This window comes from Eulemur rufifrons, chromosome 21 (assembly GCF_041146395.1).
Source record: "Eulemur rufifrons isolate Redbay chromosome 21, OSU_ERuf_1, whole genome shotgun sequence".
NCBI classification, from domain to species: Eukaryota; Metazoa; Chordata; class Mammalia; order Primates; family Lemuridae; genus Eulemur; species Eulemur rufifrons.
Genome location: NC_091003.1, coordinates 3,430,740 through 3,452,842, shown reverse-complemented (window position 1 = coordinate 3,452,842; position 22,103 = coordinate 3,430,740). Strand labels below are relative to the sequence as shown.

The 22,103-nt window shown below is 42.7% G+C and overlaps 1 protein-coding gene across 1 annotated transcript in view; it reads left to right on the top strand.

The window, feature by feature from the left end:
- TMEM132B (transmembrane protein 132B) overlaps nucleotides 1–9,825 on the top strand; it is a 153,537-nt gene extending 143,712 nt beyond the window's left edge. Inside the window, exons 6-9 of the mRNA XM_069497498.1 lie at nucleotides 3,284–3,489; nucleotides 5,455–5,725; nucleotides 7,541–7,732; nucleotides 8,677–9,825. Of these exons, the coding sequence (XP_069353599.1) occupies nucleotides 3,284–3,489; nucleotides 5,455–5,725; nucleotides 7,541–7,732; nucleotides 8,677–9,825 (1,818 nt within the window). The remainder of the gene's footprint in view (nucleotides 1–3,283; nucleotides 3,490–5,454; nucleotides 5,726–7,540; nucleotides 7,733–8,676) is intronic.
- The last annotated feature ends 12,278 nt before the right edge of the window (nucleotides 9,826–22,103 follow it).

Sequence of the window (22,103 nt, the reverse complement as noted above, 5' to 3'; positions counted from 1 at the left end):
TGGAGTGAGGACCTCTGGTTTCTATATATCTAATGTATCCTCTAAGCATTATTATGTACCGTGGGTCTTAGCACTCAATATTATTGGCCTTATTTGAATTGTTTAGTTGAATTACTTAAGAGTAGGGGACACATACTTTTTTTTAGGTGTATGCACATCCCAGGAGAAAGAACTCAAATGATAGTCAACATACAGAATTGATAAAGCCTCTCACTTTGTTAGGTTTTTAAATAATTTCTTTTGTCCCGTGTGGACAATACAGTGATTCTTGAAAGATAGGGCAGGAATGTGCTCTGTGTGTGCTCTGAAAGAATGCAGGGGGTCACTACGTTATGATTTCATTTCTTATGCACAGAAAGGGCCTCACAGTTTCCAGAACTGATGTGTTCCTCCCAGCGGGATGTGATTCACAGTGATTTGAAGTGGGATTAGGGGTAGGGGATAGCGGTAGACAAGGAAGAACGAGAATTTTCCACAAGTGCAGGAGAATTGAGGTCTGCACTGTGGAAGGCAGGATTGGAAAAGTTCTAGCAATAGACGATGACCAACCGAGCTAGTGAGAAGAGCAGGACTCCCTAATGTAGGCTTCTAATTGGTAGGGAAGCTCATCTCTTGAGGTAGTCTGCACGCCACAGGTAGAGCAAGCAGAGTCCGGGGCCGATCGGGGGTCTCACTGAGCCTTCAACTTCTCCAGCGCAGTGCTCTCATGAGAAGGCAGGGGTTTCTCTATAATGGGGCTTCCTCACCCTTTCTAAGTACCTAAATGGGTGGCAGTCAGGCTTGACATTGTGTCAGCATCATGGGATTTAAAAATAAGAACCTGATCCCCCATTCTATTTTCTACTCTAAATGGAAATCTTGTTCTGATTATTTTCTTTACAATCCTGGGCACAATAATGCAGATTTAAGTCGCTCAAATATGCCCTAAAAGACAGCTAATTTGTTCTCCCTTTTTAAAAAAGTAAAGCAAAGAGAAGGCTAGGATAGCTGTTTTTTTTTTTTTTTATTAGAACATTAAAGAAATGCCATTTTCAGCTCCCACTGGTATTTTGGGGATGAGAGTCACATTAGCTACCACTGTCCACTACCATCTTAGGGCAGATTTGCTGCTCAGAACAGTAGAGGCTGCAGGGAAAAGGACTGTGTTAAGTTCTAACAGAATAGGAAAGGTGCTGCAAGAATGAGTTTAGCCGGACTCACAGTAACTCTCCAGCAATCCCCACTCATTGCTTTGTGAGTGAGGGTTACCAGCTCAAAGTCACTATTATTTCAGCTGATCTCCCAACTAGTGGCCTGTGTTAATTATACTTAAAGTTTCCTAAAGACATTCTGACATTGTGGAATGTCAGTAACAAGGATCCCTCTCTGTGACTGGGGCTGCAAAGTGATCCTAAGTGTTCCATTAGCTATTTTATCCTTGTCTTTGATTTCAACTGATAGTGACCTGCGGAGCTGCTGAGCGGTACAAGGCTCCTCAGCGCCTTTTCATGGGAGCACATCCGTGTTAGTGCCATCTGGGGGTGGGGTGGGGCGGGGATGATAATTTGTCTCAAACAACTCTGAGGTTTGCTTTTTCAGTTTAGAAGTTGGCACTTCTTTTTTCTTTTTTTAAAAAAATTTTTAAAAATTTTAGTAGATCTAGGGGGTACAAGTGGTTTTTTGATTCATGGATGAATTGTGTGGTGGTGAAGTCAGGGCTTTTAGTGCACCCGTGACTTGAATAGTTTACATTGTACCTGGCACATCTGACATCATTCTTGAGCCATTCACCTGATGATGTCAAGCAGGCAGTTGAGCTTACAAGACAGGCCTGAGCTGTAGGTACAAATTCAGATGAGGAAGAAAAGCATCATGAATAAGTCCTGGTTTGTGGCTGGCAAAGCTGGTGGTGTGGCGGCACCACTGGCTGGAGAGGGAGCCCTGCCAGCAGCCAGGCCCGACGCTGCACCCGGGCACTGTGAATGGGAAGGTCCTACACTACTTTTTCTTTTTTAATTTCAGAATATTACAGGGATACAAATGTTTTAGTTACATAAATTGCTTTTGTACCATTGAGTCAAAGTTATTAATATAAATGTGTCCATCACCCAGATAGTGTACATTGTACCCGCTAGGAGTGAATTTACCCATTCTCTCCTCCCCCCTCCCACCTGCCCAACTCTCTGTGAATGTTACTTCCATGTGTGCACACAAGTGTTGATCGATTAGTTCCAATTTGATGGTGAGTACATGTGGTGCTTGTTTTTCCATTCTTGTAATACTTCACCTAGAAGAATGGTCTCCAGTTCCACCCAGGTTAATACCAGAGGTGTTAGTTCACCATTTTTTTTATGGCTGAGTAAACCCCCATGGTATACATATACCACATTTTATTAATCCACTCATGTATTGATGGACACTTGGGTTATTTCCACATCTTTGCAATTGTGAATTGTGCTGCTATAAACATTCCAGTGCACGTGTCTTTTTTATACAATGTCTTTTTGTCCTCTGGATCCTCCACACATGAAGTGATCTTGATCCCTCTTCCTCTGCACCTAGACACATAGACACATTCTCCTGATGGTCCAAGTGAGAAAGTCAGCAACAATTTATTTGCTTATCCTGAAGATGGAAAGTAAAAGCAGGGCTTACATTGTCTAATATTTAACCTGCTACGGCATGCACATTAGAGAGGGTACCCCAAGTGCTGAGTCAAAAGACCATAATAAAATGCTACGTTTTTACCTTCACTCTGAAAAATTATAGTTTAATGGGGCAACAATAATTATATCCATGTTTCTCACACGTTTTATGAGTATTTTGCCCACCAGGATTTTAATCTAGTACAAAGCTCTCTTGATTTTTCAAACCTTCTTTATGACTTGAATAAGGTAGGTTTTTAGTAACATTAAAACCTTTTATGCATCTTCAAATATGGTGCAAGAGTGAAATATGATGTACATGGGGTTTGATTAGTGGTGTTTTGAGTACATAAAAAAGGTAAGATAAAGAAAAAACACATATACACAAAAGGCAACAGAGGTTATATAACTCCATTAAGTTATGTTAATGGTTTTACTTGTCAGTACTTTGTAACACAAAATGGTTTTCCTGGAGTCTATTTGTCAGTATTTGTCACTAATTAGTGCCTACAAATTACCTTTTGTACAAGTCCTGTTCATCTGGGTGTTCGGGTGTCTAATAAATCAGAGCTGTTGCAGTTCTTGAACTTTCACTGTTGTCGGTTTTTGCTTGTACTTTTCCTCCTGATGCATCTTAAGGTTCTGCCTCCTCCCCAAAGGTTTCCAACAACTGCGACTCCGTTTTTGTGAATGGGAAGGAAATGAAGAGCAAAGTGGACACGATCGTGAACTTCACCCACCAGCACTTCACCTCCCAGTTCGAGGTCACCGTGTGGGCGCCCAGACTCCCCCTGCAGATTGAGATCTCGGACACGGAGCTGAGCCAGGTCAAGGGCTGGAGGATCCCGGTGGCCTCCAACAGAAGGTGAGGCCCAGAGAGAGGACCGTGGACCTGATGCTCCCAGGGCCCAGAGCTCTGTGGGAGGCAAAATGACCCCCAGGACCCAAGCCCTAGGGGAGCAGCATCCACAGTGGGTAACAGTGACCTGGGCTTGAGGTTCAGATGGATCTGACTTGGGTACTTACTAGCACTTGGATGTGAGTAAATGATAGTAAAGATAATAATGATAGTAACGACCTCATGTAGTAGTTGCTAGGATTCAGTAAAATGGTGCAATGCAGAAGACACACTTAACACAAGACGTGGCATTTAGGATATAGCTTGTAAATGTCACCCTTCATCCATGGAGCACAATGCAATGGTTAAGACTGGGCTTTGGAATTAGGCTGCCTGAGTTTTAACTCTGTCTTTACCACCTGTAGCTGTGTGACTTGGACATGTGACATAACCTATCTATTTCTCAGTTTGCTTATTCATAAATTAGGGATGATGATATTACTTTCAGTGAGTTTATAATTATTTTAAAATTAGAAGTTCTTAAAAAATGAATCGGACACAATCTGTCCTAAAATGACAGGATTATTTGGTTTCATTAATGCAGCATTGCTAAAATTATATATAATCACTGACCATTTTTATGATACTGTCACTTTTTAATGAAACATATACTTAATAGTGTTCTTCTTCCCACTTTATCTCTTTACTTAAGGGAAACTTCACATCAGTAGCACAAATGGACAACTAGTATCATTTATGATAAAATAAATTTAACCTGAAACTAATACAAAGAAAACAAAACAGTGTCATTCAATTCTTAGCAGATACTATTGTCTGCCTGTATGAGTTTGTCTTTATTAACAGAAACTAGCAAGTGTCAGAGTAGCTTTAAAGACATCCTAGCACTGAATAGAGACATTCCCTGTGATATATTCAGAAGGATTGAAAAATGAAATAGGAATAACTTTTCAGTATGTCATTCAATGTTTTTTTAAGTTGAATGCTATATTCCTCTGCTACCTAAAATCGTCTTTCTTACCCACAGAGATATGCATCCCTTGCTTTGAGAAACCCAAATTGCTATGCTATTGTGCTGGTGAAAATTTTTTCTGTCACTTTCTAAATGATTCTCAGACCTTTCAGGGAGGCCAAGCGGCACATTGTAAAGAGGGTGGGTTCCAGAAGTCAAGCGAGCTGGATCCGTATCTGCTAATTAGCAGGTGTCTGGACCGCGTACTAACCACTGCCAGTCTTGGTTTCTTCGTGCAAAAATAGGAACATGTTTCACAGCTGTGGAGAAGGTGAATGGAGTTAGCTATACAAGGGAGAGCACGCACACAGAGAGGGTGGCACCCTGGGCGTGGATCCTGCCTCTGCAGGTGACCAGTGTGTGGCCTTGGCTGAGTAGCCTCTCCTCCCCTGCCTGGGTGTCCTCATCAGTAAGATCAGGGAAATAATCAACCTCATTCTTTGGGGTCTATGAATATGACATGAGTTAAACACACGTGGCCGTTGTGTGTTACATGGGTGATAGGCATGAGCTCTCATTCTTACATGAAGCATGTGGCACAGGGCACACAGTGGGTGTAACTCAGCACACACGCATCTCTGTCCCTTTCTCCCCTGGTGCAATGCCCATCCACTGAGGGTCACAGACTGGTCAGCAGCCACCAGATAAATTCTCTCGTAAAAGGACACGGGACAGGTTTAGTTTTAGCATGACCAGTTTCCAGAGCACCAAGGCCAAAGACTCAGCCTCTACCTGTCTGGGGCCTGAGCCTCCCGCAGCTCTGGGTCAGGGAAGGAGGGGCTGAGCCTGCTGCCCGTGTGGCCCCAGTGACCGCAAGAGTCCTCGCCAAGTGAATGGACGAGCAGTGAGTGGATCCGTGACTGAGCAGGTCTGTACAGCCACAAAGAATCCGAAAGACATGGGAACATAGGACTTCTTAGTGGTGAGGACATTTATTCTGTTTTGGTTCCTTTGTGCCCCAGGCCCACCCGGGAGAGTGACGATGAGGAAGAGGAGGAGAAGAAGGGACGTGGGTGTTCTCTGCAGTACCAGCATGCCACAGTGCGCGTCCTCACCCAGTTTGTGGCCGAGTCGCCTGACGTGGGTCAGCTGACCTACATGCTCGGCCCCGACTGGCAGTTCGATATCACCGACCTCGTGACCGAGTTCATGAAGGTGGAGGAGTCGAAAGTCGCGCAGTTGCAGGATGGCAGGACCCTGGCGGGTCGGGAGCCGGGAATAACCACCGTGCAGGTACATGCCGCCCCCCCCTTGCCCCGCGCCTAACGCCGGTCTGTGCCAGTGAGTGTCCAGGTGGGGGCTGCTGTGCCAGGATGTGTGTGTGTGTGTGTGTGTGCATGTGCGTGTACACGTGAACATACATCTGAGCGTGTACAGTATCCTCTGTGCACATGTATTGTCTGTGTGTGTTAAGAGAATCACGAGAAGCAATAGAGTACACGCCGATTTTAATAACCTAAACCCAGATTAAGTTTTGCATTTTGGAGAGATGTGAGAAAAATATCTAATCTCTTTTACCAGAGAAAGCTAAATCAAACATATAGTTTAGGTAATCTTTTCCCCAAGATGATACTCTTAAAGCTAGTTTTTTCTCCTAACTTTGAATTTTAACTATTTTGTTATATTACACCTTGTATAATAGGCAAAACATTTTAAAAACATATCTTTACACAAAAATAATAAAGAATCCATAGTTAAATATTCTCTATTTTATCACAGTAATAGTCAAACTGTTTTCTAGCCAATTGTGGCAAGGTAGTTATGCAGAAATGGTGCAGCATGTTTTCTTTATACAAATCTGAACTATTTCTGCTCATAGTTAATTAAGTCATATTTTGGTGTAGCCAAAGTTAAGTTTTACAAAGCTAGATTAATGTGTTATATTCTGTATATGTTTTCTACTTCTGTGTATCAAATTGCCACAAACTTAACAGCTTAATAAACATCCATTTGTTCACTCAGATTTCTGTAGGTCAGGAATCCACATGGGCTGGGCTGGGTTCTGTGCTCAGGGTACCGGGAGGCTGAAATCAAGGTCTTGGCTGGTCTGGGCTCTTCTCTGACAGTTTGGGGAAAGAACTGGCTTCCAGGCTCCTTCAGGTTGTTGGCTGAACTTAGTTCTTTGTGATCATAGAACTGAGGTCCCTGTTTCCTTGTCGACTGTTGGCCTGGGGTCACTCTGCTCTGAGAAGCCACCTGCATTCCTTTCCATGTGGTTCACTTTCGTCTTTGGTAATGGCCGGTAGAGTCCTTCTCCCACTTTGAATCTCTCACTTCTCCTCTGCCACCAGCTGGGAAAAGGTCTCTGCTTTTAAGAGCTCATGTGATTACATTGAGTGCACCTGAAAATTTCAGCACAAGCTCCCTGTCTTAAGGCCGACTGTGCCATATGACATCCTACACTCACGAGAGCACTTTCCCATCATGGTCACAGGCACCAGAGATCGGGGCAGGGCATCTCTGGGGGGACCTTTCTGGAAAGTCTGCCTACCTTGTGCTCCTGTCCAGGTCTTAGTCACCCCTGGTTGCACACTAGATGGGAATTGGGAGGAATGGCTCCTTGGGGACATTAAGAGTCTCTGTCCCACTTTGTCTAACTGGTTTATGCAATGATGGCACAGCAGCCCACACAGTGATCATTACTGTCCCACAGTCACCTGCCAGCTGCAAGGGACGTAAGCACCATTTCCATCCAGTATTTCACCACAATTCTGCCATTTTCAAAGCCTAAGTATTTGTTGAGAAAATGTTACTCTTTGTCTAGTACCAGGATGGACAATTTTTAGTTATTTCCTCTAAATTAAATCAAGCTTTTCTCAGAAAATCCACTGCTGTTATCATGGTATGAATTAAAGGAAAGATAATGGATTCAGATAATTTTTATGGAACTTAAGTATAATTGAACAATCGCATAACACTTACTTAAACAATTTCCATAAATGCATTCATTGCGCAGAGGTCTGGGAGAACACTTGGTAGAAATGCCAGTTGAGGAGTTGAAAATGTTTGTGTGGAGCCGAGACCTGAGCTTCCTCACTTCCTGTGCAGGTGCTCTCGCCTCTCTCAGACTCCATCCTGGCTGAGAAGACAGTGATCGTCCTGGACGACCGAGTCACCATCGCAGAGCTGGGAGTGCAGCTCGTGGCTGGCGTCTCTCTGTCCCTGCAGCCTCACCGAGCAGACAAAAGGGCCATCGTGTCCACAGCAGCTGCCCAGGATGTTCTTCAGTTCCCACAGCAGGTGAGAGTCCCAGACACCCTGTGTCCCCGGTCAGTGGAGACAAATCCTCTCTCTCGGTTGCCACATCCTGCAAAGGTGATCAGTGGAGCTCTCATAGCCAGGACTGGTGATTCTTGAAGCTGTGCTTGCTTCTAGATATTCAGGCTGTCCTGTCTCTGGGAAAAGTATTCAGTGACTTGGGTATTTTTTCCTTCATATTTGCTTTTACACACTGACCACACACCCACATGCCATTTGCTTTCTGGTGGGTTTATCTGCGCCAGACACAGTCTGCTGCTAGGTTGTGACCAAAGAATTACAACTTTTCACTTTTGCCAAAGCAGGTGGGTTTTGACTCTTGGAAATTCCATTTCGGCTACTTAAACATGGTGAATAGGCTCCACATTGCTACTGTTTATAACAATTACTGTCAACTCTAAAACTCCTCTCCCGCTGTAAACATTCACAGTCCATTTCTAAAGACACAGGGGCAGTGCCATTCAAGCCATCCAGCCTCCTAATGCGTCTTCCCAAGTGCTCCCCGCCATGCATGTTTTGCTTCATCCACATTGGCTTCCTAATGAAGAACCTTCACAGTGATGTTATCTTGAGCAGTAGCCTGATTAGTCGCACCTGAAATTGATTCAGATAAATTTTCTGATCTTTCGAAATGTTTTTAGAAAAGTCAAGTCAAATTCTGTTGTATGCACGCAATAAATTAATTTATACTTTAATGCATTCATTGAAGTATATTATTTGTTCCTCACACTGGTGTGGCTACAGCCCATTATTGATGGCAGTTCAAGGCATGCCAAGAGCTGTTCAAGATTATAAAACGTGGAAATTTATTTTTCTCTCTTTTTATTTCTCTTTATATTTAAAGAATTATCTAGGAAATCATATTTATGTTTGCAAATTTGAAGGAACCTGATTATAACATGATGCTTTGGTTTCATTTTCCTTAGGAAGCAATAGTTAGTTCTTGGATTTTGTTCAGTGATGGTTCGGTGACACCTTTAGACATTTACGACCCCAAGGATTATTCAGTTACTGTGTCGTCACTGGATGAAATGGTGGTGTCTGTCCAGGCAAACTTTGAGTCTAAATGGCCGGTTGTGGTTGCAGAGGGTGAAGGACAAGGGCCTCTGATTAAGTTAGAGATGATGATCAGTGAGCCCTGTCAGAAGACCAAGAGGAAGAGTGTTCTTGCTGTGGGGAAAGGAAATGTCAAAGTCAAATTTGAACCAAGTATTGATGAGCACCACGGAGGCACCAATGACATTGAGGGCATAAATCGGGACTATAAAGACCACCTTGGTAATTCCATAGAGCGCGAAGGAAACCAGGAGAGAGCAGTTCAGGAATGGTTCCAGCATGGCGCATCTGTCGGCCATGAGGAAAGTGCCAACAAAAGCACAACCCCACAGTCTCCCATGGAAGGAAAGAACAAGAAGTTACTCAAGAGTGGTGGTCCAGACACCTTCACGAGCTTTCCCACTCAAGGGAAGTTACCGGAGCCCAATAATCCTAGTGACCTTACAGTGACCTCAAGGGGGTTGACGGACTTGGAGATCGGCATGTACGCCCTGCTGTGCGTCTTCTGCCTGGCCATCCTGGTCTTCTTAATCAACTGTGTGGCGTTTGCTTGGAAATATCGACACAAAAGGTTTGCTGTGAGCGAGCAGGGCAACATCCCCCATTCCCACGACTGGGTCTGGCTGGGGAATGAAGTGGAGCTTCTGGAGAACCCTGTCGACATCACACTCCCATCAGAGGAGTGCACGACCATGATTGACAGGGGGCTGCAGTTCGAGGAGAGGAACTTCCTTCTGAACGGCAGTTCCCAGAAGACTTTTCATAGTCAGCTGCTCAGGCCTTCTGACTATGTCTATGAGAAAGAAACTAAAATTGAACCTATAAATTCTTCGGGCCCAAAGAGGAAGAGAGTCAAGTTTACTTCCTACACCACCATCCTCCCAGAGGACGGCGGCCCGTACACCAACTCCATCCTGTATGACAGCGATGATAACATCAAGTGGGTCTGCCAAGATATGGGGCTGGGGGACTCGCAGGACTTTAGGGACTATATGGAAAGACTGCAAGACCAGATGTAAACTCCTTTCTTATGTTTGTATTCACCTTTATGCCTTCTGTTTTTTGAATGGTGGAGCAGTGAGTTTGATCAGCAATAGGGGATGATCTAACAAATTTGATGTGTGGAGGTCTGGTGGGATCCCTTTCTAAGCAGGCACCAGAGGTCTCAGAACCATTGCAGCCAGGCATGCAGCCGGGAAATGCCTCCGAACAGCCACGTGTAGGGACCGGAGAACTTCTAAGACAACGGTTCTACCAACTGCCTGGTTCTAGCTCAGTGCAAATATAATAAACCTGACCCCACAGACATTGTTAGTCATCTTGTGACAAATGGCCATGTGGAATTAGAAAAGATTTGGGTGTTGATTTTTCTATTCCTAGACCTTTTAAAGCACAGTGGACACTTAATTGCCCTTGGCCTGAGTTTAGACATACATGAAAGATGACTGAATGTAGCTATCCTTATTTGTTAAGAGCGCTGCTCATTATTTTTATACACATTTGCTCCTGCACCTGTTCCTTTGACCTCTGGAATTCTTTTTGAAACACAAAGAGAAGAAATTTCGGTCTTTTCTTTGAGATCTGTTTGATTTGCATATATGAGTTTCATTCCCTGGGATTTGCCATGTCATGTTATTTCCTGGGTCTCCACGCAGGATGTCAGGTTTTTCCGGTTTTCTGCACTTCATTGTTTAGGGACAGTATCTTAAGAAGCTTATTCTTACTTTGTTTTTCCTCTCTTTTGTTGTTGAACTTTCTTGTATAAGACATGGACAAGGGGTTTTACTTAAAATGTTAATATACTGTGAGGGAGGGCCATCTCTTTACAGTTTTCTACATGAAGTTTCAAAAATTTGGAGAAAAGTTGCAAATGGCAAACGTTTATTTTTATTCTCTGCTGTTGACAATTCATGGGGAACTGCTGGAGTGTATTTCTGAGGGCAGAAAGACCCCGGCGTCACTGCGTTTATTCAAGTGCTTTGTGACCAACACAATTTGTTATCCAAACTGAAATCTAAACAGTGGAATTGATCTGCACAGAAAGGAAATTGCCTGGGAAGTAGCTGCAGATTAAACTTTCCATTTTACCAGAACAAAAAGAAATTTTAAAGCAAGTAGAATGCTGTGTCAAGGTAGCAATATATAAAAATCCATCTGTACAATGACTTCTCCCCAAAATAATCTCAATCACGACTCTCGAGTAGAGAAGGCCTTCACAGGGTGTGCGTTGGTGGAGAAGAGTAATGGGTTTCCCCAAAAATCCATACAAATAAGTGGTTGTTCCAGAGCTCAAAAGGCAGCTGTTGTGGGAAAAAACCCACAGCTATTGAAAAGTCCAAGGGGCAAGAGAAAAAAAAAGCAACAATTCCTACATAATTTTTTTAAAAAATTTTATTTTAAGAGCATCATGAATGGTCTTAAGCAAATCGGGAATTTGAGATTAGCAAAATGTGACAACAGTTTTATTTGTTATGATGATATTGTTGGAAAAGCAGACACCGGACTGTTATGCCTCATTACAAGCTTTACTGAGCCATTCACATTTCTAAGAAATATAATTTTAAAGGCCACAAGTAGGAAGGGCTTGCAGGAGGTCACCTGAAGCAGTTCTCTGACTCCAAATGGCTGACAACTGAGCTAGTGAAGAGAGAGGCGTTGAGCTGTTCTCTTCTTATAGATCTCCATGGACGGGAACATGCCAGCCCAGCCTCCCCTAGCCATGAAGTGATAGCCAAAAAGTTTTTCTTATATCTCTTGCCCACAGGACTACGGAGTGTTTGCGAATTGTGCTGAAATTTCAGGCGACACAGGGCTAACCTCCCGAGGCCAGCGTTCAGTTGGCTGTGTGAGTGTTTAAAGACAGAGGCTGGTGAAGTTCCAAAAACCTCTCAGTTTGACTGGATAATGAAGCAAGGAGAGCCAGGCATTGGCTGCAGAAGGAGTTTGCAGAGAGATGACTGAGATCTTACAGGAAGAGCTCCTACTTAGTCAGAGGGTTTGGCGGGAGGTAGCCCCGGACCAGCTGTGCAGGACTGAAGGGAAGTGTAGGTGCTGATTGACACGTAGCTCTCCAGATGAGTCTAGCTCTTTCTCTGAGACATTTTCCATTCTGTCTCCCTTTGGATCTTTAACATTCCAGAAATAATGGGAATTCTCTTCTGAAAATGAAAGTTCTCCACTGAAACAGGGAGGAAATCTCCCTCTCTCGCACACAGCAGGCTCCCTCCCACTGACAAAGCGAGACTTCCGGTGGGGCGAATAACCTGGGAGGGGGCAGAGGAAACTATCTTTGTCCTGGAAAGTGTCACTGGAGCACTTGCAGTGAGGGGCGTGCTGGGTGGGTGCAGGGAGCAATCTGGACAGCAGTCACCTGTGCCAGCATTTCCCAGCAGAGCCACAAACTGACCACGGCCTGGTGATGCCACTTGTGGATCACTCAGAGTCACCCAGAGTGACACAGCCTCTGCTCAGTCACCTTTGTTTGTTTGTGTTAAAACTCAGTTCAAGATAAAAATCAAATGGAAGGTCATGAAGGAAGGGTCCCTTTACCATATAACATACCCTCAGATGTATATAAACACATGCATACAAGTACCCGTGTGTGTGTGTGTGTGTGTGTGAATACTCAAGAGCCAGATGATAATCTATCCCATGGGAATCGATAATGACTGTCAGTTGTTCTCAGACTGGTATGGAGACTACTCAGCATAACAGAATTTCACTGAAGTATTTTCCGCTCTAAGTATTTCCTGCAGATTATAAACCATGGGTTGTATCACGTTGTTTTCCAGCTAGTCAATGTGCGACTCTTAGGCACTATACCTTGAAATATCTAAACTGACATGGGAGAAGAGGCATAAACTAGTAAGCTTTGAAATCTGGTTTCCTGGGGGCCATGCATTTTCCTGGATTTTATGGCTGAGATGGCCAAATTATTGGTCTCGATAAATAACCTGAGCCAAACAACATTTATCAAGTCCCTTCCTTTCCCATGGGAATGGAGCACTCGGACTCCCCCTGAGAGAGACACCAGCAAGCCTCTCGAGAGGGCCCCACCGAGGGAGGGTCAGAGGCTAGACACGGACCACATGACCTGGAACAAAAGAGGACACGCAACCACTGTCTCCAGGGTCCAGAGGTCAGAGCACAGGGATCAAGAAGCAGCTGCCACACCAGAGAACGGGAGCTTAGCACACAGGTGTGTTGCATTTGAGCAAAAGCAAGAAGAAAAGACGGTAGACATTTATCCCAGAAGAACAATACTTAGCAAACCTCAGAATACTCCATGTGTACCAAGAGAAGGAACAATTGATTTCCTAGCTGTTTTGTATTGCACACTGGCCAGGGTAGATTCCCAGACTATACCAATCTTTACTATCTAGACAGAAAGTTTCTATTTATAAATGTGATTTCAGGAAGAAATGGATTCATTTTTGTCCCATTGCCATATCTGTAGACTAAGTAATTTGTACCTTGCTAACTTTTACGTTTGCTGCCTTTGTTCATTTTGATCGGCATTCTTGTTTCAGTCTTTTGGAAAGGGGTCTTCCAATCGTCGGGATGTTGGGCCCACAGGAAAGGCTCTGTCAGAGAACTGTCCAGTCCAGCAGCGAGCACCACAGGGGGTGGTTTCATCTGAGTCCTACATGTCATTGGCATCACTGTGTTTTCTACTTCAGTCACCTAAAAAATGGTCTCAATTCTCCATTCCATTCTCTGTAAATGATACAATTGATGGTTTATAAACTCAGCAACCCTCCTCTCCAATAAAATGACAAATGTGTGATGTAATGCATATCTCCTGTCATGTAAAGGGACGGTATGGATGGTGGAAAGGTGATGCTGGAATACGGATAGCAGATATTTTTGTATGTAATATAGGCAATATAATGAAACACTGAGTGGTGTATTGGAACAAAGACATTTTAAAATAAAAAGCATGCAAAACTGTAGCTTTTAAATGTATAGACGTCCCACTCAAAAGTATCTAAACTGATGTTGGGGAAAACATTGGGACCTAACATCATAAAATGCACTGAATTAGGAATTCTGGCCTGGACAGGACGTGGCTTATGTTGGGATTGTTGATGGAATCTGCCGGAACATTTTAATCTTACTCATTACTTTTGGATTTTTCCTTTTCTTTTTTTTTTTCTGGAAATATTTCAGAAATAAAGTGACTTCATTTTCCAGCATAAAGGTATATTCTAACCACAGGGTATCTCATCGTTTTTAACATGAAAATAAACATTTAAACATTCTTCAGTTGTTTCATTATTTTATCTACATCTTCCCTGCAGCATCTGTGTGATCGGTTGTATTTATAGATATATTTTTCTTTTCAGCCAGAGATTTTAATACCCTTGATACAGTAATAAATGGACACCCCCCCAAAAGCACGTCTTCAAAGTTGCAAACAGATTTTACTTTTTAAAAACTTCCAGTTATTCTAGCAGACTGCGGAAACTTTCTTTCCAGGTGTCTCAGAAAAAAGGGCTCATGTTTCTCGCGTCCCTGTCCACGGTCAAGCCGTCTTGAAACTCATTGCCGAAATGCATGATGCAGCAAGTGTTTGATAGCCTTTGACCTCTGTCACCCAAGGTCTTTACTTGTCAATGGCTCGGTTATGTTTATGTGGGGCAGGGCCTTGTTACGGGGTCAAGGGCCTGGAGCTTCCCAGAACAGGCAGAGCTCTAGAGAAATACAAGACAGGGATTTACAGTTCAGTAAAATCTGTTTCAAGAAAAGAAGGAAAAATGAAAGTTTGAAATGAGATTTGTAAAAGAATGAACCCTTTGTATTTTGTGTGTGAGTGCAAAACGCCAACACTGCATTTCAAATTTGGGGGTATGGACATCCTTAATGCCTGTTATTTTCTTTATGGTTTTATACAATTGAAATAGGTTATGGAGTTTTTTTTGTTGTTTGCTTTTAGAAATTTTTAAAAATACAAAAAATAAGTGCAGAAACATTCTAATCTGGGTTACCATGTTTATAGACTATTCTGTGGCTCAAGCCAAACGGGACATCACCACTTTCCAGATGGGAAATAACAACTCAAGTTCATTAGGGAAATTGTGTTTCCAGTCCCAGAAAGCAATAATGTTATCAACTCACATCACTGGGTGATCTTCATGTTCCATGAGATGCCTTTAAAATTTCCTCCGCTTTAATTGCTGCTCTTGTTCAGTTCTTCAATTGAAATGCTGTCATTTATGTTAAGATTAGAGTCTCTTTAGATGCTGTAGGATTTGAGAGGACAGATGAACTTTTCATGCATCTACACTTCCATTGGAATAAAGTACTTTACAGAAAGATGGAGACTACTTTGGAATTTGGGGTCTGTTTGATGCTGACTTTTTTTAAAATTATTTTTTTTACCCATTTGGAAATATTCACTGGGATGGGTAAAATCACTTTCAACCTGACACATCTTTCTTTACTTCCTTTGGCCAAAAAAAGCATATGAAACTTTCTATTTTCCATTAAAAGGTTGGAGCTGAAACAGTCTGCTACTTTATCGTTATCTCTAAATGAAATAACACAAAATGCCAGTGTAGACACTGACCATATCATATAGTTGCTTCACTTAGAGATGCTTCCTTAGGGAGAGTACCTTTCCCCCCATCATGAGCACTTCAGGATCTCCATTGTATCCGTGTATATTCTCACATAGCACAAGCATTTTCCCTTCCCATACACATTGTAGGCTGACAAGGAGCACACGTCTGGCATTGATAAGCACACCTGTCCAGGTACTCGACATTCTTATTTCCTTATTTTGGTTGGTGCCCGTTTCCACTGGGCACATCTGTGAGTGTGCATCAGACCTACTGCGTCTCTGTGGCTCTGTGCGTTGAATTGTCCCACAGCCACCGGGACACATGCCAGGACTGGCAGGCGGAGGGAGCAGCGTGCTTCCTCATAGCATAGATCACCAACTGACTCGCTTTCTGTAGCTGTTCTCCACTGTGAGCCTTATTTTGGACTTCCAGCAAGGGTACCCATTTAAATTTCAACGTGGATTCCAAGAACAAACCTGTTGCCTCACTTGTTCTGTAAAATTTGGATTCAGTCAAAAGGCTGCACTTAAGGATCTAGAAGACCACATGTGGCCTTAAGGCTGTAGGTTGCCCACCCCTGTAAGGCATTCCCTGCAAATCACAGGGGCCTAAGAAAATGCCAAAACTATGAGGCAAGAGTAGAGAATTAACAGAGAAATGATCAAACCCAGAGAAAAAGAGGTGGCTATAAAACACTGTGAAAGATGGTCACATCCAGAGTCACAGCCCACGCAGTACTATCCAGCAGCTCCGTTCTCTTGGAGGGAGGTCACGTGTGTCTTCCCACGGCAAATGATTTCTACAATACTGCTTGTTTGCTATGTGTGTCTAAAGAGCATGCTGTTGATTCGAAATTTAAATTTGGGTCCCAGCCGTCAGTCCCCAGCCTCAGACTCTTCTCAGGCAGGTGGATCCTGTCTGGGCTGTAGAGCACAGTGAATGGACAACCCCACACTGGGTGACTTCAAGGCAGATAAACGATGGGAACAAATCTTGCCTGGCATTTGAAAAGAAAGTGTTCTCCTTAACGTTCCACTTTTATGAATTGGATTCGTGTTCCCCAGTAAACACCAGATATTATAAACAGAGCATGCTGTTATAACATTGTGCTTCGATATACTTTTTTGTATAATGTATCTATCTCGTTATATTACTCACAGCTTCAGTATGATCTGTTGTGTATGTTCCACAATATATTTAACGTCTCTGTAAAGGCACTTCCAAACATTTTGAAAATGAAGAAATAAAACATGCTGGATGATTCCTTGTTATAGTAAAACAATTAATTGTTAGGTTCCAGGAAATGATTTTTTTTTTTAGAGGAGGATATTCAGGTCCAACATAGAGGCAGCTATGTCTTCAGGGTCTTGATGATAGTTACAGGCTGAGACCTTAAAAATTAGAGGACAGAATGGCTTATTTAAGTGTGAGGGCAAGATTCCAAGAGAAATAGGCTTCCTATTCAGCCCTGAGGACAATATTCTGGCAAAACATCCGGTTGAGCCCAAGTCTTACTTATTACTAACCCTTCCTACACTAAGAAGGGACCTTCCAGAAAAAAGACAGTGGTGGCAAGGACACGCAAACTCAATTCTTGGAGGAGGCCAAGAAAAGTCTATTTTCCATTAAAGCTTACAAACTTGAATTTTAACGAGAGAAAAAGCTTAATTCAGATGTGTCCCTGCCAGCCAGGGGGAGGGAAGTGAATTCTATTTATAAAGTTTGAGACACAGGAAAGCTTATTTAGGCACCAAACATTCCAGTTCATATTCATAGTCTTAGGAAGTGTTATTTTTAACTCCACAACAACTGAAACATTTGAATGCATTGAGTCTCCACTGCTGTGAAAATTTTAACTAGGTAAAGGAACTCCCACCACACCGCATTCCTGCCTTCTCCAGACAGTTGGTTCCAATGACCCGTGTTGCCTGAACTAGAGTCTGAATGGCTGAGTAACCCTCTGTTCAAATTCAGTGTCCCAAGACAGTGTCAGGCTGGCTGTCTCACGGTGACAGTTCCAGGCGTCTGTGCTGCTCAACCAACAGCGTCATCAGCACTACTTTAGACACCAAGAGGTGTTTACAGAAACCCCTCCCGTTCGTGCAAAGGTCAGTAACTTTATGAACAGAGAATGGCTGATCTACAAACATACATTCCATGCCGTGACTCTCCTTTAAACAAAGATCTGAGACAGAACTCAAGAAGGCAGAATCTTCAAGACATTCGACACCACTTTGGGGCAAGGTTAATCCGCAGGTGAGTTTCCAGGGTGGACTGGACTTGGCCTGAACTGCACATAGTGGGGAATCCTGCTCGGCGCCACCGTTCATCATGGGTCAATGCTGTTGACAATTGCTATTTCGGTATTCTAAATTTTTAAGTGATAATTGCTCTAAAAATGGTGAACATGAACATGTGCATTGTGTATACAGATATTCTTGTTTTAAACCTGCAAGAAAGTATTGACATGGACATTCCCTGATAGTATTTTTTTTTTCATACAATGCAGTGGGGAGCTTGTATTTCCAATGTTTCTTACTTTATTTCCCCAAATGTCAAGACCATCCTATGACCTAGAAGCCTTCTAGCACCCCTTTGATCAGGAATCAGAATGTATTATACATTTGGATTTTTACAGGTCACGATGTCTGTTAACGGGACGACTGGTGTTCCTTTCTGTGCACATTGAGAAGGTGATCAGAGATGAAAGGTGAGCAGAGGAGAAAGCGGGAAAGAGACGTGAACCGAGAGCCAGTGCAGGGGGCGTATTACTGCTCACCACCGTCTCTCCATAGGGGTCAGATCTGCCCTTGGGAAGGATTCCTTCCTACTTAATCAGGAAATGCTAATCCTTAAAGCTCCTTTGAGGAGCATGAGTAAATAACTGCTATAAGCCTGGCGGTGCTATACCTGGAGAATCTTTAAACTAAAGAGATCTTTGGTCCTAACCTTCCCTTCTTTCAGGGAGGGCTCTGAACTTCCTGTCTTTCTTCTGGTGACCTGAAATTGGGGTCCGATGTTTGGAGACCCCCACCAGCCCCTCCTAACCCGTATCCAGAGTCTCAGATGCAAAGGGGAAACTACCAAACCCAAAGTGACTGTGGATATATTTAAATGCCTGCAAGACTTAACATTCTGTCAGCTTCATTCACTGTTAAGTTTAGAACCCATAAAGGTTTCATGACAGTTGAAAACATTTCCCAGGTGGGACTTTCTAACTTTCCAAGAGTTTCTGAATGCATACAGTGAACACCAAGAAATTGTAGTCAACTGTAAATAATAAAATTACTTAAAGGCAGATAGTTTCACAGGCAAAATAATAATTTTTACCAAAGAAATATGTTTCACACGTGTGGTTGTATTATAAATGTTTGCTATGCTTTGGAGTGGAACTTCCAGGTGGAAGGGCATTTGTGGGGTCTCCACAAGCTTTGAGAGAGCCCAGTTTCCAGGGACCACCTGAGATAGTCTTAAATTTTGCTGATAAGATGTGTGTTCAGAGAAGGCACAAGCAATCAGGGACCTATTAGTAAATTTTGGAACCCAAGATACGGGTCAATTTATTTTAACTGAATAATTTATTTATTTAACTAAATAATTTATTTATTATAACTATTTATAACAATGAAACTATGGTTGAAAGAGAATTACATACTTTTTAAAAACCTCATGTTACCATACTCTCCAATATTCTAGATATTACAACCACCGATATGCTTTCTATAACATTCACATAAAATTATAGAACAAAGCAAGGAAAACACCAGGTTGTTTTTCAAGTCAAGAGGAATATTTCTATTCATACGAAATGCCAAATAATGAGCCAAAATAATGACTAATTTGATTGATGTGAAAATAAAGGACCAAAACCATTAATCTTGTTACCAGGTTCATGGATGTGGCCAAAGGCCATGAAACCCCATGACTGCAGTTCCCTGATAGTTTGAGGAAGAGAGAATTCTGGCAATAGTGATTGGGTGTGAAGTCTTTATTGGCAGATAAAAGTCCACATAGTATTCCATGCTGAGGAATCAGGACACACAAAGGTATGAAATTCCACATGCTTGAAAGGTAAGGGACAGGAGATTGTGTTAGCGCCTTGCTGGGTGGGGGAACCTCCCTGCGGAGCTCAGACTTCAGAGACTATAGCGATTCCTGTGGGGCGGGCGTCAGCAGACCACGGGCAGGAAAGAGATGTGACCTGAATTATATTAAAAAAACAAAAACAATCCTTAGGCATGCCAAGCACATGCAGGGCTCTAGATTTGGCTGCAGTGGTAAGGTGTTTCTCTTACTACAAAGAGTTTATGGTCATCTAGGAGGTGGGCACCTGGGCATAAGTGTCCTGAATTCTGTTAAGTTCTAAATGTAATTTTTTAAAATTTCAGGTTATTATGGGGGTACAAATGCTTTGGTCATGGTCACATAAATTGCCTTTGCACTGCCTGAGTCAAAGTTACAAGCGTTCGCATCCCTCAGACAGAATGCTCCGCACACATTAGTTGTGAGTGTACCCATCCCCTCCACCCCCCTCCCACTTCCTGACACCTGATGAATGTTGTTACTTCCATATGTGCACACAAGTGTTGATTGATTAGTACCAATTTAATGGTGAGTACATGTGGTGCTTGTTTTTCCATGCTTGTGATACTTCACTTAGAAGAATGGGCTCCAGCTCCATCCAGGATAATACAAGAGGTGTTAGTTCACCAATTTTTGTATGGATGAGTAATACTCCATGGTATACATATACCACATTTCATTAATCCACTCATGTATTGATGGGCACTTGGGTTGTTTCCACATCTTTGCAATTATGAATTGTGTGGCTATAAAGGTTCACGTGCAGATGTCTTTTTTATAGAATGTCTTCTTTTCCTTTGGGTAGGTGCCCAGTAATGGGATTGCTGGATCAAATGGTAGTTCTACTTGTAGCTCTTTGAGGTATCTCCATACTACTTTCCACAGGGGCTGTACTAGTTTGCAGTCCCACCAACAGTGTATGAGTGTTCGTATCTCTCTGCATCCACGCCAACATTTGTTGTTTTAGGACTTTTTGGTAAAAGCCATTCTCATTGGAGTTAAGTGATAATCTCATTGTGGTTTTGATTTGTATTTCCCTGATGATTAGAGATATTGAGCATTTTTTCATATGTTTGTTGGCCATTAGTCTTTTTTTGGAAAAGTTTCTGTTCATGTCCTTTGCCCAGTTTTAATGGGGTTTGATTTTTTCTTGCTGATTTTCCTGAGTTCTTTACAGACCCTAGTTATCAGCCCTTTATTGATGTATAGCATGCAAATATTTTCTCCCATTCTGTAGGTTGGCTATTAGCTCTAATGATTGTTTCCTTGGCTGTGCAGAAGCTTTTTAATTTGATCAGGATGGATAACAGACTTAATCCTAAGGCATAAGACCATAAGATTTCTAAAGAATATGTTGGAAAAACTCTTACAGACATTAGCCTAGGCAAAGAATTTATGAAGAAGACCCAAAAAGCAATCACAGCAACAACAAAAATAAATGCATGGGACCTAATCAAATTGAAAAAATTTTTTTAAAGTGTTGTTGAAGCACTTGGGATGAGTAGGAAGATTTGACATAAAATATGTTTGAGTTGTCTTATAGCAAACTCTTTAGTGTTTCTCCAAGAGTGTTACAGTGAGGAAACTTGGCCGGACTAGAGAATGGAAAAAACAAAAACAAATCACTAAAAAAATAATTCTGTGAACACATTCTGTTTGGGGGAATGCTTTTTAATCACTCCCTTAAAGATTTTCATACCACATTTAGGGCTTTGAGAAATCCGACTAAAAAGAAACATTTCAAGCATTCCTCAACTATGCATTTTTTCTATACGTTACCCATTTTTATTTGCTCTTCCCCCCCACTTTAATTATTAATTGTTATTTGCTTATTTTCGCCTAAACCCTGTTAAAATCCTGACAGACTGCCTTGCACACTTTGAGGAATGCTGCTGTAGAGAGATGTGTCTATAGTGTTAAAAATTTAGATTATACTTTAATTCCAGCATTTGTTGGTGTCTTCATGAAGTAAAACTACCCATGTGGAGAGGAGCTGGGACAACAAGAAGGTGGATACTGAGAGATTTTAGAGCATGACAGTCATGTTGTCACAGACCGTTGAGATCTGGTGTTACCTGTGGCTGGGGCCAAAGCTCCTGGGCTGGCAGGCAGCATTCACTGAGTTCCCGCGGTAGATCAGGCCCTTCCAAGCACCAGACAAGGATGGTGTTGTTCAATCCCCGTGACAGCCTTTTGGAGTAGAAGCTATTATTATCCCCATTTTATAAACGGGGAAACTGAGGCACAGAGAGGCCACATGATTGGTCCCAGGTTACCAGCTGGCATGTGGCAGCACCAGGACCTGACCCTGGTAGCCTAGACTGGATGGGAAGCACTGGCTTTGACAATGGTGCACGTTGTCCTCACAGCAGTCTCAGGACGCAGGTGGGACAGAGGTTCCCTCAGTGCTGCTGAAGAGGAAACAGGTCCAGGGAAGCTTAAGTCCCCAACTTTCACATCACAGGGTAGTGTGACTTTGAATCTTCCTACCTCCTCCTCTGCCCCCTCAGTCTGTGCTCAGCAGAGCAGGAATGAGTCTGCTAAAGCCCAAGTCAGTCCATGTCTTCCCCTGACCCTCCACAGCTCCCATCCCACTCAGGGTAAAAGCCAAAGTCCTCCTCATGGCCTGCAAGGGTGTCCATGATCATCCC